Below are 18460 nucleotides of genomic sequence, written 5' to 3'. Positions count from 1 at the left end.
GGAGATGGCTCTTTTCCCCTCCAATTGGAGACTCTCAAATACTTCATTCTGACTTACTCAAAAGCCCGCTGCAGTTCTTCTCTCACATCCGTCCTGCACATGCAATAACATGCAAGTTTAATTTTAAAGTTATTTTAATTTGAAAATTTTTACCATATTTCAAAATGTCAACATGCTCTCCTGTCGCAGAAATATACATAGAGTACAAACATGGCAGCTCAGCTCCTGCACAGTGGAGCCAAGATTTCAAGCTGGCTTGAAAGCCTGGAAACCAACCTATTTGAATCTCCTTACACATCCTAGCAACTGCACTGAGCAACAAAACATAGTCCTGCCTTCCTATCCTCAGAGTCTAGAATCACACACTTCCATTTGGCCTGTGAGGAGAACTCTGAAGGCATTGGGTTGAAATGGAAACAGAAGTAGAGTTATTACAATACCCAGAAAGCACAAATCTAAAAAGCCATTGAAGAAGAACATGTAATACTTTTCTGTGAGTTAAAGCAATTAACTGTCCCCGAACGAAGAGCAAGTTTCACTCGTGGTAAGCTGATTTGGGAAGGTATGGGCATGATGTAAAATGACACGGAAACTCATAGTGATCAAATTAATTTCTTTTTCTCTTTCAATTTTAATTAAACTGTGTAAGAAATTTTCCGTTTGGTGCTGGTAGGTCACTACCTCTTCTCTTATAGTTATTAATCTCACCTTTCAACAAAGAGAAAGCAGGATTTGGGACTCAGCAACTTGGCAAGAACATTTGCTAGAATGTAATAATATTGGTTTGTTTTAATGTTATTAACTTTTCAGTTATCTTCTATCTGTGGCAAGTGATACAATTTTATCCATTTCTGTAGCAATCTAGAACTTTTCTTCCATGGACCAGCCATCATGTGGGAGTTTTAAATGCGGATTCCTGGGCCCCACTCAGGATATCCTGACTCAGAACCTGCATTTTCACAAGATCCCCCAGATGATGCTGATGCATATTAAAATTTGAGAACTTATCTACAGTTTCCATTTTAAACACACTTATTTACAAAGAAAAAGTGAATTGGTTTACATAAAAATAGCATGAATTAGTACTGAGATATGTGAAAAACCGTGCTGGTTGTCCAAGAATGTTGGGAGCCACTTGGGTACAGCATTTTGCTAATGAAACTAGAACATGGGGATTCAATCATCCAGGGACCAGCATGTACCTCTGAACCACTGAATACAAGCCACTCATTATCTGAGCTGAGAGGAGGGACAGATTGTATAGGGGCTGTGGCTACAGCCTTTGCCAGCAGCTTTACCCCAGACCCTCCTACCAAAGCTATGAAACTCGCCCTCCATGGGATTTGGCTTCTACTCACACCCGAATCCTACCCATGTGTGCTGGTGATGGTTCACAACTGCTCTCTGGGGGGAAATGTGAGCATATGATTTATGTGCCAGTCAAACTCACAATACCACTTAAAGGCAACATGGCAATTTCTGCTGATGTTTTCTTTAGACAATTTTAGAAATAACATAAATTTTAAGATAATATACTTACTTTGCTTTTCCATTTGCACCTATAACTTCAGTGTGACTTGCCATTTCTTGCAAAGTTAGCCAGCCGTTTTATAATTCTATCATCCACAACAGCGTCACAAAGTCAGACTACAGAAAAATGCTTGAATATTAATATCTGATTAAGCAAAAAGTCACTCACATCAATGATGAATGAGGATCGCTCTGATATGAATTTTGATTGATATTTTCCTTGATCTTAATGGGTTTATTCATCAATGATGTAACTTCTTTGCAAATAAGATAATAGTTTTCAAATACTGGAAGAATATTCCCTCTAATTTTTGTGCTATTCACAATGCAACAGCTACAGATATGACCCAATTTTGAATTTAATCTGCATTATTAACATTTTCTGCATCTCTTTCTTAAGTCTAGACAATCAACAAAACAATAATTCAATCCCTAATTTGTGGAGTTTGCCAATTTCCATGGTGTAAATACTCTCACCATGGCTGATTTCAAACTACTAACTTGATGTAAATGAGCACAGAGCTGGGCAGAGATGAACAAGAGCACCCCACTGTGTGTTATTCTCACCACACAGGCACCATCGATGTAAATAACCTCAATAGTGTAGATAATGATAAAATGTAAATAATTAGCAAGTGATGTGTTTTGAGTATCTATTACCTTTTTAAATATAACTTAATTATAAGCTGATATAATTTAATTTTTAATGATGGCTGTGTTTAACAACCAGCTTACAAAATTCCTGAATATTTAACAGGCTCCAGCTCACGGCTGCCCCCCGCCCACTCTGTGTAGCCTCATCGCCTGACTGCATGTATTTGCCAGGTCACCCTCTCTCCTGCCTCCCACCCACCCACACAGCCCATCTGACCAAGCCCCAACCCCAAAGAGAGGAAGTAAAATGGGGTTACTGATCACAGGAGGACTTGGCAGACAATGAGGATATTTTAGAGTGATCCACCTTCACTTTGGGAAGACGACTCCAATTTCGGGGTCCTAAGTTGTTGGATTGGTGGAAGTGGCAATGTTAAACACAGATTAAGAGCACAGCTCTGGGGTCTTTTGCTGGGCTTGAGTCCCGGCTCTGTCCCTTATAAGCCATATGAACTTGAGTAAATAACTCAATCTCTCCGTGCCTCAGTTTCCTCATGTAAAATGGGAATAACAATGATACTTTCTTCATAGGGTTATAAAGATTAAATGAGATTATGGACTTAAAGCTGTTAACAGAGCACCTGGCACAGAGTAAGTGCTTAACACATGTTAGTTACCATCAGTAATATTCAACTCATAGTGGCTTTTACAAACTCACTTGTTGGCTACTATTACTTTTTACATATAGAAAATCTATACAGCCAATATTTGCATGTTTTTAAGGTTCTAAAAGCTCCACATGTATAACCCCATGGAAGCCTCATAGTGACCCCAGGAAATAGTCTTCATGTGATTATCATTCTCCAGTCATTGTCGTCCACATTCCATAGGCAGGGACAGGGACTCAGAGAGGCTGAATGATGGCCCAGGGACACACAGCCGTGGGCTGACCAGTCAGAGCTGGACTCATGGCTTCCGCTCTCCTTCAGCTGCTCCCGGGCCTTCAATGGACATATTTGCGGAGCTCTTTAGAGCCCTCAAACAGCAAGAGCTGGCAGAACTAGTACTGAGATATGAGCCTTTTGACTTGGGGTTTCTTACACAGTCAAATAGGTTGGACTATTTTTGCATAATTCTATAAATAAGTATTCATATGTGGAAAACATGGAAAATCCAGAAAGCCGGTACCCTAGGAGAGAAAGCACTTTTTTCCTCCTGCATCACTGGCTGGGAGACATTCCGTCAGACCACACTGAAGATAAATGGGGGTGATCTCTCGTTTTTTCCCTTTTCCCCAGCAAAGACAACAGTAAAGACGACCTGCTCCCCTGAATATATGGGGAGGAATCAGAATGTGTCCATCTTGCTCTGGGGAGAAGGTTCAAAACACAGACCTTCCCCCTGTCACAATTGTGGCCAGACGGGTTTTTACAAGGAAACAGGGACTATCAGATCAAGTTGGCTAACTCCTTCCTTTGAGGAAGCTGTGGGGCAATTGGTGCTATCTTGCAGTGCTGGAAGGAGTAGCAAGTTCTCTGAGGGGCAATTTGGCAACATTTATCAAAATTACACACACCTACCCTTTTGACTCGGCAGTTCCACTGAAAGAATTTACCCCTCAGAGATACTCCCATGTGTGGAAAATGAGGAATGTAAGGTTTTTCTTTGCACTATTGTTTGTAACCGGAAAAGACTGGAAACAATCTAAGTGTCCAACAGTGGGGGACTTCTAAATAATTGTACTTCCAAACAAGGCAATACTATACAGCCATTAAAAAGAGTGTAATTGATCTATATATACTGATAAAGAATAATTTCTAAGATATATTAAGTACCAAAGCAAGAGGGTATGATCATACATATTTATTTATAAATATATGAAATATTTCTGGAATGAGGTATAAGAATTACAAATAGGAAAACTCAGTAATTAGGGCACAGAAAGAAAAGGAGACTTTCTGCTATATATACTTTAGAAAAATCTTTTGAATTTTATTCTATTTGCATGCATTATATGATCAAACTAAAGAAATGTTTGTATACACATTGGTGAGGATGCCTATAGAAAAAGAGGGATTTTAAAATCTAACAACTGTTTCCTGTGAGTTAGAGGCAGTGGAGTGGGCATCAGAAAGGGTGAGTGGGCAAGATGGGTCTAGGCTCTCGACTCATCCCTGCTCACCCTGACTCTCCACAGCAACAGGCAGATGTGGCCCGCATGGCCCGGACCCAGGAAGAGAAGCTGGCTGCTGCCCTCAGGGTGGAGTTACACAACACTTCGTGCCAAGTCCAGAGCCTCCAGGCTGAGACGGAATCCTTGCGGGCCCTGGTGAGTGGGCCAGGAAGAGCTCTGGCATTTCTTGTGTCAATTTTAGCTCTCAACTGTCGAATTGTAGTCATATGGGTCATGGTTTGCAAGGGATTCCCATCTCCTAGCATATGAGTTTTGAGGCCTGAAAGGCTCATCTGATACCGAGTCACAACAAGCATAGTAGACATGGTTAGTGTCCCGTGGAAATACCCTTCACCAGGCTGCTGCTGTGAATGTTGGCTGCTAATGCCCACAGACGCCCCTCCTCAGCTGCCCCTCTTCTCCAGAAAATTGCTCTGGCCTAGAAGGTTAGGCCAGCCTACCTTCCCAGCCAATGATTCACTCACAGAGGGACTGAAAAGCTCAGTCCACTTGCTTCAAAGTGGGGCTGGCTCTATGGTGTAATTCACACTCAGGAGCTCTCCGTGAGATCAGGCTGCAGCCAGACTCCAGCTGAGACCACCTCCTGGCCTAGCGCCTTCTCCTGCCCTATCCTGCTTTCTGTGCTCCCCTTTTCCTGAGAGCAACCCCTTCGTTATTTACATGTACCAAGATCCCTGTCTCGGGGTCTTCTTCTGGGGAACCCAAGCCAAGACTAGTAAGCTCACAAGGTCCTCAGACTCACTGGGGTTTGTGGGCAGTCTCTTGCATTATTAATTATTATTATTGATTAAAATAATTATTAATAATACAGCAATCCACCCTCTGATCGCTGATCCTCCTAGATGACCCCTCCAGGGGTCCACGTTTTCTTTTTTTTTTTTAATTTTTATTTATTTATTTTTCCCCCAAAGCCCCAGTAGATAGTTGTATGTCATAGCTGCACATCCTTCTAGTTGCTGTATGTGGGACGCGGCCTCAGCATGGCCAGAGAAGCAGTGCGTCGGTGCGCGCCCGGGATCCAAACCCAGGCTGCCAGTAGCGGAGCGCGCGCACTTAACCGCTAAGCCACGGGGCTGGCCCCCACGTTTTCTGACTGGAACCACAGTGTGTTGTACACAGTGGAATGTATGAAGGGGTTGGTTCGTGTAATCCTTGTGCAGCTGAGATGGTCTGGACTCCACTGAGGCCCGAGAAGCCCCTCTCTCCTGTCAGCCTCAAGTCCTGGGGCTGTTCGGATACCATGGCCAGTGTCCCTTCCTTCCACCACTCCCCAGACACCCTCGTCTCAATTTTGCCACCCAAATCATCTCCATCAAAACACCACCAGCCCCACATCCCACTGGAGCCACAGCCTACATGAAGTTAGCTCAAGTATTCATTCTAGTCAGTTCCCCTCAGAAACAACTTTTTCTCTGCCTATTGCAAGATCATCCATCACCCCAGTTCCCTTCCTTCAAGTGTCTTCATTCACTTGGGTCAATTGTCCTCCAGCCAGCAAGGTCACACGATGCCCATTCAGCCCAGGGAAGACACTCAGTCTGGCCATGACACAACACGACACGCATCTCGTTGCTCTACTTCTCCCGCTCAGTCTGTGATGGGATCTGGGTCAGTGCAAGGGTATGTGAGTAAAGGATCTGAGGTGAGAAAAATCAGAAAGATACAGCCTAAAGCAATGCTACTTTAATTAAAAAATTGTCTGAAAGAGTGCATTATTTATTCAGTTATGTGAATTTTCTGCTAATCAGTTTTATTCACTTGCCATAACCCTGGCTAAACATCCTAATATCAGCAGTGCTGCCTTTTGCCTGAGTTGCTTTAGGCACGGTTAAGGGGCTGCCATTTCTTTCCCAGATGTCCTTGTGGCTGCCAAAATTGCCACTCTTCCAGTGACGGAAAGGTCTAGGGAAAAGGGTGGGCACGTATCCTCAAGCCCACATCATCAAAAAAAGCCTTATGAATCGCAGCCTAAGTGCGGGTGGCCCATCCCTCAGCACACATCCACACACACGTGTTCGGCGCCTGCTAGTTCTAAGCCCTCTCTTACATCCTGGGAATGCAAACATGAATCTGATGGTTCCTGTCCTCCAAAAGCTCAGAACCTGATGTGTAAAAGAAAGCCTGTGCACAAATGACTGATCACAGCAGAGGGGCTGCTCCATTCTCCATTCTCATCCAGCCCCCAGCCCGCCCTCACCTCTGTCCCTCAGCAGATACTGTCACCTGCACCATTCTGCAGATAAGATTAAGGTCCCACAACATGAGGTCTCTGGCTTCCGTTTCCCATCTCAAAATATCTCTGAAGCTTTATCCACCCTCTCCTCCCTTCAATAGACTTTCCCTGTCCCCTGTTACACCATCTAGGACATTCCTCTATCTACTATCCCCTCTTTCAATGTCCCTACCCCCTGGGATTGCCTGAGGGTAAAACAGAAAGCCTTCCTATGCCAGCCCTTCCGGCACCACCCAGCTGGGCTTTATTTTAATGTCCAGAACTCACCCTTTGCTTTCCTACCCTTGAGCCCTTGGACGTGTTCTTCTTATGGCTGGAAGGAGAGCCCCTCCTCACAACTCTGCCGTCCTCTCCCTGCTCCTCTCTGCCATACTCTTGCCACAGGTGAGGTGAAGACACTGAGGTGCTACACCCACGTGAAACCTAGATCCTGACTCCCACAGCTGGGGGGATCTCTCCCCCACCACCAGCCACGCACATTCAGAGCACTGTGGTTCATGTGGTTATATCAGTTCTTCCACTGAAGTCACATTAACTCCTTGAGGACAGGGACCATGTCTAAGTAGTTTTATGTCCCTGAAACACTTGATACAATGCCCGAAACATAATTTCTTCAAAGTGATGCTGATAGTAATAAGACCATGCTCACATGCATTCTCTTATCAGATCCTCATAGAAATATTGAGAAGTTGGGTAGACAGTGACTGCTAGCCCCATTTTTCAGAAGAGAAAACTGTGGTCCAGGGGTTTGTCCACTAACATGAGTAATACGTGGAGAAGCCAAACCCTGTGGCTCTATTACTCCACTAGACCACCGCCCTCCCGTGGAATCGGGGGTTGGCGCTCAGACTCTGGAATCTTGAATCCTAGCTGTGCAACCTCTCTGAGATTCCGTTTTCTCATTATAAAGTGAGGCTCTGTTTTGGTTATCATATCTGTCTGCTGTGTTAGTGGCTTAAGACAACAGTAAATCATTTGTTCATTCGTCCAGCATTTAAGCAGAGTTTGGCAGAGATGGCTCTTCTCTGTTCCATGCGGCATCTGCAGCGGCTGGAACACCCAAGAATGGCTTCTTCAGCTCACACGTCTGGCGCCTCAGCTGTGCATCTCTTTGTCTTTCTCCATGTGGCCTCTCCATGTAGCTAGCTTTGACTTCCTTGTACCGTGGCAGTCTCACATAGCTGGACTTCTGATGTGGCATTTGGCTTCCCTCAGAGTGTGAGCACAGAAGCTACCAGGCCTCTTAACACCAGAACATGGCCTATATAGCATGCTACTGGTCAAAGCAGCCACAGAGCAGGCCGGATTCCACAGGAAGGGAAATAAACTCCGCCTCTTGGGGAGGCAGTGTCACGGTCACAAAGAGAAAGAGCCTGTGGGGTGGAGATAATTGATGCAGCTGCCTTTGGAAATGTGATCTGCCACTGGACCATAATAGAATTTTCCTCATAAAGTCATTGAGATGATTAATTAGATAATGTTGGGCAAGCCCATAATACAGTGCCTCGCACAGAGTAAACAGGCAAAAAATGGTGTATATTATTAATTATCATTGTAAAATTATTATTATATCCGCTAGTATAGTAACCCCAAGTTGGCATCATTGGTCACCTCACTTAAACCCCATCGTCCTAACTGTTCGAACAAATGAGAAAAGAACTCACACCCCCAACCAGAAGAGTTAGGAGCAGTGGCATGCTGGCTGTGCTCAGGACCCAGGACGGGCTGCCTCAGGCCCTGCTGGCTCTAGTAGATCAGAGTTCTGGTCACTGGGCCTTGCAGCCAAGGTTAGGAGCACAGACTGAGTCAGAACAGGCAGCACAGCCTCCTACAACTTTCAAATACGGCAGAGTTCATCCAGCCATCCCTGTTATCCTCAGTGAGAGCAACCTGCGCACACACGAGGCCCCCACAGCTCCTATAAGCCTCAGACAGCCGAGTTGGCGACACTTTCAGCCCCCTTTGCCAGCAAGGCACCATCTGTATTGGCAGCCGGGCACCAACAATGGCGCTTGAGGCCTACTGAGCTCTGTGTTCAGTCAGGTCAAATCAGGAAAGGAATTCAAGGCCAGAAATCACAGAAGGTCACTATTTTGCTTTCTGCGGGGCTTAGCAATTCAAGGAAGTCTCAGATCTCCAGAGACTGGGGAATGAGCATGCTTCTGTGGTCTCCAGGTGCTGGTGCTCTGTCGCTGAGTGGGCCGAGGCTGGGAGACCTGCAGCAGAGGCCTGATCATGGTCACTCAGGCTCAAGCATCTCCGTGAGAGCCGGGCCAGGATGTCAGGGACTTAGTGGGGAAGTGGGACTGGGACTCTGAGGGTGCGATGGAAGAGACATAGGACCTCTGATAGGGGATCCCGTGAACCCACCTTGGGCCACATGGAGAAATCACCTATGAACATGCAGCAAACACTGTAGACAGACGATCCAACCATGATTCCATGAAAGGTTTTTCCAAATCACAGGTGTTACAGGTCCAGTGTCAACAACAACCACTCACAAACCAAGCAGTTTCCTGAGAAACGAAGGGAGACAACCCAGGGAGATTGGAACAAATGATTCTCAAAGTCCAGGTGGCCATTTCTGCATCCTCACTGCCACAGAGGGGTTCTCAGGTCTCACCAGCAAAACAATAACCCTAGACCAAATACTGATCTAGACTTATTTTCTACTGATCACATTTTGCCACCTGTAAATGTACTTAGGATGAGAACCTGATTCAACATTCTCATATCCTATGGAATTAAGATTTAAATAAGAAAATATGGTGGCCCCTGTGTAACAGTAGCCACGATTCAAGATGGCATCATGGCCAAGATTCTTCCATTTCAGCCACAGTGGTCAAAAGGGTGAAAAATCTCCTCCTGGGGGGCAGGGTACAGAAACTTGTTTCATCAAGATTTGATTCAATCCAATTTAGAACAGTATTTATTTGTTTCTTATATAAAAAGCCAGATGCTAAATTATAGGTGTACCATAATTACAATTATTAAAAAATGTTAAAGACAGATGTACACAGTTTTTTAAAGGTGTTTATTGGCCAGCCCTACAGTTTGCAGGGCTTGGTATGTGGGAAGATGAGAAGGTTTCCAGTCTAATGGGAAGACAGGGTTGGCGATATGTGTAACCATAATACAAGTGCTGTCATCCTGGGCAACACACACACACAAACACCTTCTCTGTGCCAGGCACTGTCTTGTCACTAGGGTTACAGAAACTTCGTTCCTGCCCTCAAAGAGCTCACCATCTGGTAGGGGAGACATGCCCACTATGATAAGTTCAAGGGCATGCATGTGCCTGAGCAGCCATGGAAACCCAGAGAGGGGACCCTAACCCAGCCTGGTGGTGGCAGGAGCAAGAGAATGTCAAGGAAGGCTTCCTAGGGGAGGTGACCCCTGAGCCTGGACTTGGAGATGAGTAGGAGTGAGCCAGGTGAGGAGGAAGAGGAGATACAAGCCCAGATTTGGACTTGAGACAGAGCGCTGTGGCTGCTGCGTGGGGAATGCAGGGGGAGGAGCAACTAGAGGCAGGGAGATGAGCTTAGAGGCCTCTGAGGTTACCCCAGCTGAGAGGTGATAAGCACCCATCCTGGGCATTGGTGGCTGGAGAATAGAGGGCACAAATGTGAAAACTCTTCAGAATATACACGAGGCAGGACTGTGATGACTGAATTTGGGAAGGAGGATATCAGGGACACATCTTTCCCCAATTTCTAGTTCACATGAGGTCACCAATTAAAGCACAGAATAGGAGGGGCCACCAGGTTCAGAAGGAAGCTAAGGGTCCATTTTGGACACCTTGATTTGAGGTGCCCGGGGACTGTGTATGTTTCCAGTAAAAAGTTCAGTGGCGGGTCCGAGCCTGGAGGGAGAGGTCTGTGCTGGAAACACCAGTGCAGGAGTCATCGGCAGAGAGACGACTAAAATCATGTGCGTGGTAGAGACCAACCAACGCAGGCCCAAGAGGCACAGATCAGAGAGAAGTAGGCTCAGCATGGGGTGGTGAGGACCCCACAGTGAAGGAGCAGCAGGAGGAAGAAATGTGCTACTAACACACTGAGGGAAAAAATGCTGAGTATATGAAGGCCAGAGACATTCATTCTAACTGCGGTCATCTGGGAAAGAGCGCTGGAGGAGACGGGATTTTAGCTGAATGATGGATGGGGTTTCAGCCCTCAGGGGGTGAGAAATCATAAGCAAAAAGACCCAGAGGCAGTTCAGAGAGCAAGATTCTTGGAAGAAACACCTGCAAACTGCCTCTCATCTCGCTCTCTGATTCTCTCACTTATCTCTCATTCTCCCTCATTATTATACCTCATCTCTCTCCCTCCCCCTCTCCTTCCTCCCTTCTCTTTCTTCCTGTCCTCCTCCCATCCCCCATCAGAAGCATCAGTGAATTAGACTAAACAAGAGTCTGGCCTCCTGAGGAGGACTCATTATTTCCCCGCCGAGCCACAGCCACGTAAGCCTGGCAAGGTCATTGTCCTCGGAGAAATGGACAGACCAGGCCAATGCCAGCCCCTCCCACTGCTCTGCACCCCTCCCTCTTCAAGGGCCCTGCCTGCCGGCCTTGGGTTTGGACCGTGCTCTTTCTTTTGCAGAAACGAGGCCTGGAGAACACCCTGCACGATGCCAAGCACTGGCACGACATCGAGCTGCAGAACCTGGGCGCCGTGGTCGGCCGGCTGGAGGCGGAGCTGCGGGAGATGCGCGCCGAGGCCGAGCAGCAGCAGCAGGCGCGCGAGCATCTGCTGGCGCACAAGTGCCAGCTGCAGAGGGACGTGGCGGCCTACCACGCCCTGCTGGACCGGGAGGAGAGCCGGTCAGCCTCTTTTCTTCTTTAGTTATTAGAGGAGGACATACTCATGGGTTTAAACCTAATTTTTTCCAAACACTGTAAAAGTAATTAAAGTAAAAAGAAGAATCACCTCCCCAACTTCCCAACACCCCTTCCTCCCTCCTACCTACCTGTGTCCTTCCAGGATTTTCTATTCCTATATACAAAATATAGAGACAAATATATATTATATGTGTATTATGTATACATGTGTGTATATATGAATATACACATGCACACAGACATACATATGTGTTCATACATGCCTAGTACATACATAGTATCTGCTATGCATGCTTTCAGCTGCATATAATAGACACTAATTAATGAGGCTATAAACCAATGATCCTGAAACTTTAATGTGCACTCAGAACACCCAAGACCTGGGCATCTTTTTTCATGTAGATTCTGCTTCAGCAGCTCTGGGGTCAGGCCTGAGATTCTTCATTTCTAACAAAACTCTCAGGTAATGCCTGTACTGCTGGCCTACAGACCAGAGTTCGAGCAGCAGGGGCATAAACCATGTTTATTTAAGAGTTAAGTTATTTAAGAGTTCCAGAAATAAGGTGGTCTAGGCTGCTCAGTGACTTCATTAAGGTCCCAAGCTCTTTTCATCTTTCTGATGTAGCATCCCTGATATATTAGCTCTTTGTCTTTACCTTTGTCACCCATGGTTGCCAAATGCCTGCCACAGCTCCAGACATCATATCCTCATTCATGGGAAGGAAGGGAGGGAAGAGGGGACAGCAAAAAGGCTTTCCCCTGCATGGCTCTCTTCTTTTTTTTTTTTTTTTTTTTTGAGGAAGATCAGCCCTGAGCTAACATCCATGCTAATCCTCCTCATTTTTTTTGCTGAGGAAGACCGGCTCTGAGCTAACGTCTATTGCCAATCCTCCTCCTTTTTTTTCCCCAAAGCCCCAGTAGATAGTTGTATGTCATAGTTGCACATCCTTCTAGTTGCTGTATGTGGGACGCAGCCTCAGCGTGGCGGGAGAAGCGGTGTGTTGGTGCATGCCTGGGATCCGAACCCGGGCTGCCAGTAGCGGAGCGCGCACACTTAACCGCTAAGCCATGGGGCCGGTCCATGGCTCTCTTCTTGTATCAGTGAAGGGAAAATGTTTTGAGAAGACCTCCAGTGAATTTTCTCTTATATCTCATTGACCAGAACTTGCTCACATGACCATACCTACCTCCAAGGGACGCTGGGAAAGCAACTATTTAGCTTTTCCAGCCTCCATACTGGAGAAAGCCAAGGGCTTAAGAATGGCATGTATATGTCTATTATATATGTGTGTGTGTGTGTGTGTGTGTGTGTGTGTGTATACACATATATACAGGTATATATACACCTGCATATATATATGCATCCATGTGGTCTTTTTTTTTATGAGTAAGGATTCCAGGAGCATATGCATGAGTCTTGAGGCTTAGCTTCCTTGCCAGCTGTCTAAGGAAATACAAGCATTGATTTTATCATAATTCAGTATCTTCATATTTCCCTCCAAGGTCCCTTCTATGGCATCCATTGACTAAGGAATAGAATATCAGCTCTAAGAGACAACTTAGCGATTATGTAGTCCAACCCCTCATGATTCCAGAGAGAAGGCCAAGGCCCAGACCAAAAAGGATTTGTCAACGATCATCACCTGGGGAGGGGGAGGTAGAGCTGGCACAGGAGCCCGGGTCTCCTGGCTCTCTCCAATGCGCTGTGTAACATCTCTTTCTTCAGAAGGCAAGAGAGCCGCATGGAAGCAACCTAACCCTCCCTCTTTCAAATGGAAAATATCTCATCCAGCTTCTTTCCAATTGCCTTTTTATTGGATTGATTTCTGTTGATTATAAAAGCTAGATGTTCCTAACAAAGCTAATTTTTTCAGATGCCTGTGGACATCTGAATAAATATACAAAATTGTTTTAAACAAATACAAAAAGTAGTGAGTTGGGCTGAATTTACTTCAAGAACCCCAATTAGTGAGTACCTGCCGTGTGCCAGCACAGTTCTAAGCTCTTTGTTATCTTCATTTCTCCCCAAAACCCTGCCAGGACTTCATCATTTTTCCCCGTTTTACACACAGGAAACAAAACCTCAGAGCGCTTAAGTCATTTACCCAAGGTCACACAGCTAGTAACCACGGAGCGGGGATTTGAAACCCAAACTGTCTTGTTCCAAACGCCAAATTCTTTCCAGGAAATACCTGCCTTTCCTGTAATCCTACTATGATATCTACTAATTCTCATCATCCATGGCTTCTCTCACTCATATGTGTTTTTTGTTTGTTTCAGCTAATGAAGAAACTTCCTCTTTTCATGAAGAAAATGCTCCCTTCCTCACCAAGTGACCAGTGAAGTTCCTCGAGGAGTTCTCCCACCACCATCACCCACCCCCACCCCAAAACCCCCACTCCCACCCCACCCCAAGCTAGATTCCCTGCTGGATCCCCTAGTTGATTCAGCTTGAGCTGAAAAGCTTCTTAGAAGTGGAGAGGGCCCTTTTGCCTTAATTTAAGTAGTCTGTAGCTTGAGCAATCTCCCTTGTCCCTCTCCGAATAAATGCTTTGTGTGCGGCTTCCAGTCTGCCCACCTTGTTCAACTCACTGTTGGGTGGAGATGGATATCACTTTACCTGCCTGGCCTCTGCTCATGGAACCATTCTTAAAGGCTTCTGGAAAGGTCTTTGAGCATGACGCTGTCTGCCTCGTCATCTAAGAGTCAGCTGCTCTTTGGTTTATCTATGTAAATGTGCTGCTTGGGCAAAAGTTGTGCTCATGGCATGCAGGACTGCCACAATTTGGGACCAAAAGACAGTCTTGCAACCCCCTTGCTAGAGAGGGGGTTGGCGTGGTGTGTTATTGCATGTATCATAATTGCAGGCATCACAGAGCATTCAGACCTCTTTAATGAACTCTGCATGGGCATTTATATGCAAACACACACATTTCACTGCTCTTGGCAGAGCACCTCTCAATCAGTGTAAAGGGAACTTCAGTTTAAGTCTGTGGGGGATTAATTAGGTTGTGGTTGCCTACCCCACTTGCAGCCTCAAAATTTTCTTCCAAGGTCCTTCCCCAGCGCTCTCAGGGCCTAGGCCAGTGAAATATAGTTTGTGCATCTGCCACCCACTCAAGCAAGACTCCCCTGCCTTCTGATTAAAACTGAAACTACCACCTGTGTCCTACCACAGGCTCTCAGTGCCTCCAAAACCACACACACACAAAAAAAGCCCAAGCTGAATTTCTTAATTCTTCCCCCAAGCTTCTGTCAGTCCACCTGTCACACAGAATTTCAGACCAAAATATCCAAGCTGAGTCGTTGTCCTCATAAGCTGCTAATCCAGACAGGAAGATGTGTCTAAGATGGGCACATTCAAAGACAGCCTCCCAATACCTGGGGTCCCAAATAGCCAAAGCCGACCGACATAAACAAAAGAAACCTTATTTACCCATAAGAAAGCTTAAAAGAGAAACAAGGCAAGAAATGGGGTCTCCTGGTTGAAATTGCTCCAACTGGTTTCCCTTTTTGGCTTCCAGGATCAAAGGAACTGTTATTAATAAGTCATGTGGGCAGGACAGTTATTTATTGTTTGCATGACACCTTTCCAAAATTCCGTTTGTTGTTTGAGGTACAGAAATAGTCGACACCACCAAAAATGCTACATTTCAGCAAAGCACCAACCCCCTCCGAGCAGCACACTCTGGGGGTGCCGATAATTGAACCACTGGGTACAAAGCCCTCCCCAGAAGACAGAGTTTGCGGCTGGCCTAGCTTTGTTTGATGCACCATACACTGAGGTCTGTTTCTTTTTTCTCTTACTCGTTACAATTAATTTTTTGCCCCCCACCCCCACCCCCGGCCAAGACCTAAATCCTCAACCTAAACACAACTGGAGGGCCCTAAAAGATCAGCCATCAAAAAGAGATACTTCTGTGTCTAAATGGCCATGCGTTTTCCAGAACCTGGAAGCTGTTTCAGCTGTTGGATGAGGGGGAGAATGGATTTGCACAGCCTCCTGAGTTTCCACCAGACGGCACACTGTGCTGGGCTGCACGCGCTGGGTCTCCTCCGCTCTGTAAGCTCAAAGCGCAGCTGCCGTAAATCATTAAGTTAATCATCCTTTGGCAAGGAGAGCCAAGGCAGACTGGTGCTTCCACTTCGCAGTGCGGTCTCTTGCTGTTTCTAATGAGGCTTCATTAAAAGGTAAGAAAAGGCACTGCTGGCCCCCCCGACTGGGCCAGAGCCTTATTTAACTCGGGCTTCCTCTCATCCGGTCCATCCGGTACAATTACATTCTGGCAGCAGTTCGCTGACAGGTGGCAGGGGAGGCTGCTGCTTGTGTTGGTGTCAAGGACAGAGCATTTGTTCTGGAGCAGACCAGAGAAGAGCTTCCGATGGACTCCTCCAAAACCACAGAGGAGCTCTCTTTCCAAACCCCTGGCCTAGCACCTGGAGCACCGTGCAAACTCCAGTGAGATTCCTGGAACATCTACTGGCTTTCAGACCAGAATCCTTAAGTCTCACTTTCATTATCATCTATAATGCTTCTGAGCACGTACTGGTGCCCAGAAATTTTGTTAGACTTTGGGATACTGGTAAAAAGAAGACACGGTTTCTGCCCTGGTGGGTTTACAATCTCGTTGGGGAGTCTAGGTGTGCACGTATAAGGAGGAACAAAGCACAGCAGGCAGAGAAGCACATTACAGTTTGCATGACCCCTTCATATAATTCAGTTTATCATAGAAGGCACGAAAATAGACATCCAGATCTAATCCCTGTTGATTTCCAGTAGGACGACTGAGCAAGAATCATCAAGCACCGTGCTGGTCTCTGATTGTCTCTAAATACCCACAGATATTCTTTTTTCCCCCCAGATTTATTGAGATATAATTGACATACAACACTACATAAGTTTAAGGTGTACAGCATAATGATTCGACTTACATGTATCGTGAAATGATTACCACAATAAGTTAACATCCATCATCTCATACAGACAGAAAAAAAAGAAACAGAAAAGAAATTGTTTTTCCTTGTAATGAGAACTCTAAGGATTTACTCTCTTAACTTTCGTATGTATCATGCAGCAGTGTTAACTATAGTCATCACGTGGTACATTACATCCCTAGTACTTATTTATCTTATAACTGGAAGTTTGTGTCTTTTAACCACCTTTATCCAATTTCCCTTCCCCTACTCCCTGCCTCCAGTAACCACAAATCTGATCTCTTTTTCTATGAGTTTGGGTTTGTTTTGTTTTGTTTTTTAAGATTCCATGTATATGTGAGATCATACAATGTTTGTCTTTCTCTGTCTGACTTATTTCACTTAGCATAATACCCTCCAGGACCATCCATGTTGTCACAAATGGCAGAATTTCCTCCTTTTTATTGCTGAATAATATTCTATTGGCTGTGTATACCACATTTTCTTTATCCATTCATCCATCAAGGGACACTCAGGTTGTTTCCATGTCTTGACTATTGTAAATAACACTGCAATGAACATGCGGATGCAGATATTTTTTCAAGTTAGTGTTTTCATTTCCTTCAGATACATACCCAGAAGTGAAATTTCTGGATCATATTGTAGTTCTGTTTTTAATTTTTTGAGGAACTTTCATACTGTTTTCCATCATGGCTGTACCAGTTTACAATCCCACCAGCAGTACACAAGAGTTTCCTTTTCTCTACGTCCTTCAACATTTGTTATCTCTTGTCTTTTTGATGCTAGCCATTCAAACGTGTGAGGGGATATCTCATTGTGGTTTTGATTTGCATTTCTCTGATGATTAGTGATGTTAAGCATATTTTCATGTACCTGTTGGCCACTCATATATATTCTTTGGAAAACTATCTATTCAGGTCCTTTGCCCATTTTTAAATTGGATTATTTTTTGCTCTTGAGTTGTGTGAGTTCTTTATATAATTTGGATATTAACCCCTTATCTGATATATGGTTTGCAAATATTTTTTCCCATTCTGTAGGTTATGTTTTCATTTTGTTGATTGTTTCTTTCACTCTGCCGAAGCTTTTTAGTTTGATGTAGTCCCACTTGTTTATTTTTGATTTTGTTGCTTATGCTTTAGGTGTCATATCCAAAAAATCATCACCAAGACCCATGTCAAAGAGCTTACCACCAATGTTTTCTTCTAGGTGTTTTATGGTTTCTGATCTCACATTTAAGTCTTTAATCCATTTTGAGTTAGTTTTTGTGAGTAGTGTAAGATAGGGTTCTAGGTTTATTCTTTTATAGGTGAATATCCAATTTCCCCAGCACTATTTATTGAAGAGATTGTCTTTCTCCACTGAGTATTCTTGGTTCCCTTGACAAATATTAGTTGACCTTATATGCATGGATTTATTTCTTGGCTCCCAATTCTGTTCCATTGGTCAATGTCTGTTTTATGCCAGTACCATATTATTTTAATTACTATAGCTTTATAGTGTGGATTGAAATTAGGAAGCATGATGTCTCCCTCTTTGTTCTTCTTTCTCAGGATTGCTTTGGCTATTCGGGGTCTTTTGTGGTTCCATGTAAATTTTAGGATTGTTTTTTACACTTCTATAAAAAATGCCATTGGAATCTTGATAGGGATTGCATTGACTCTATAGATGGCTTTGGGTAGTATGGACATTTTAACAGTATTAATTATTCCAAGCCATGAACACAGGTACCTTTCCATTTATCTTGTCGTCTTCAATTTCTTTCATTAATGTCTTGTAGTTGTCAGTGTAGAGACCTTTCACCTCCTTGGTTAAATTTATTCCTAAGTATTTTGTTGTTTTTGATGGTATTATGCCACAGATATTCTTTCATAAACCCTTACATCATCTTGTTTTGTTTTGAGAAATGGCAAAAGAGGATGGTGCCTCTTTGAGGCAATTCTGTCATCTTATCTAGGGTTGGTGGACTTAGCAAATAAAAATAGCAGATGCCCAGGTAAATTTGAATTTCAGATAAACAACAAATAATTTTTTAGTCAAAGTATGTCCCACATATTGCATAAGACATACTTCTACTAAAAAGTTATCTGCCAGCTCTAATCAAATCAGATAGAAACACTCCATACTTCATATT

At 44.6% G+C, this 18460-nt stretch overlaps 1 protein-coding gene across 1 annotated transcript in view; it reads left to right on the top strand.

Annotated features, from left to right (window-relative positions):
* Positions 1-13758, top strand: part of BFSP2 (beaded filament structural protein 2) — a 62792-nt gene extending 49034 nt beyond the window's left edge. Inside the window, exons 5-7 of the mRNA XM_004419361.3 lie at positions 4322-4453; positions 11153-11373; positions 13672-13758. Of these exons, the coding sequence (XP_004419418.1) occupies positions 4322-4453; positions 11153-11373; positions 13672-13675 (357 nt within the window). The 3' untranslated portion in view covers positions 13676-13758. The remainder of the gene's footprint in view (positions 1-4321; positions 4454-11152; positions 11374-13671) is intronic.
* Positions 13759-18460: the final 4702 nt, after the last annotated feature.

This window comes from Ceratotherium simum, chromosome 5 (genome assembly GCF_057802395.1).
Source record: "Ceratotherium simum simum isolate JZ-2026a chromosome 5, ASM5780239v1, whole genome shotgun sequence".
Lineage (NCBI taxonomy): Eukaryota > Metazoa > Chordata > Mammalia > Perissodactyla > Rhinocerotidae > Ceratotherium > Ceratotherium simum.
This window is presented reverse-complemented; position numbering and strand designations above follow the sequence as displayed.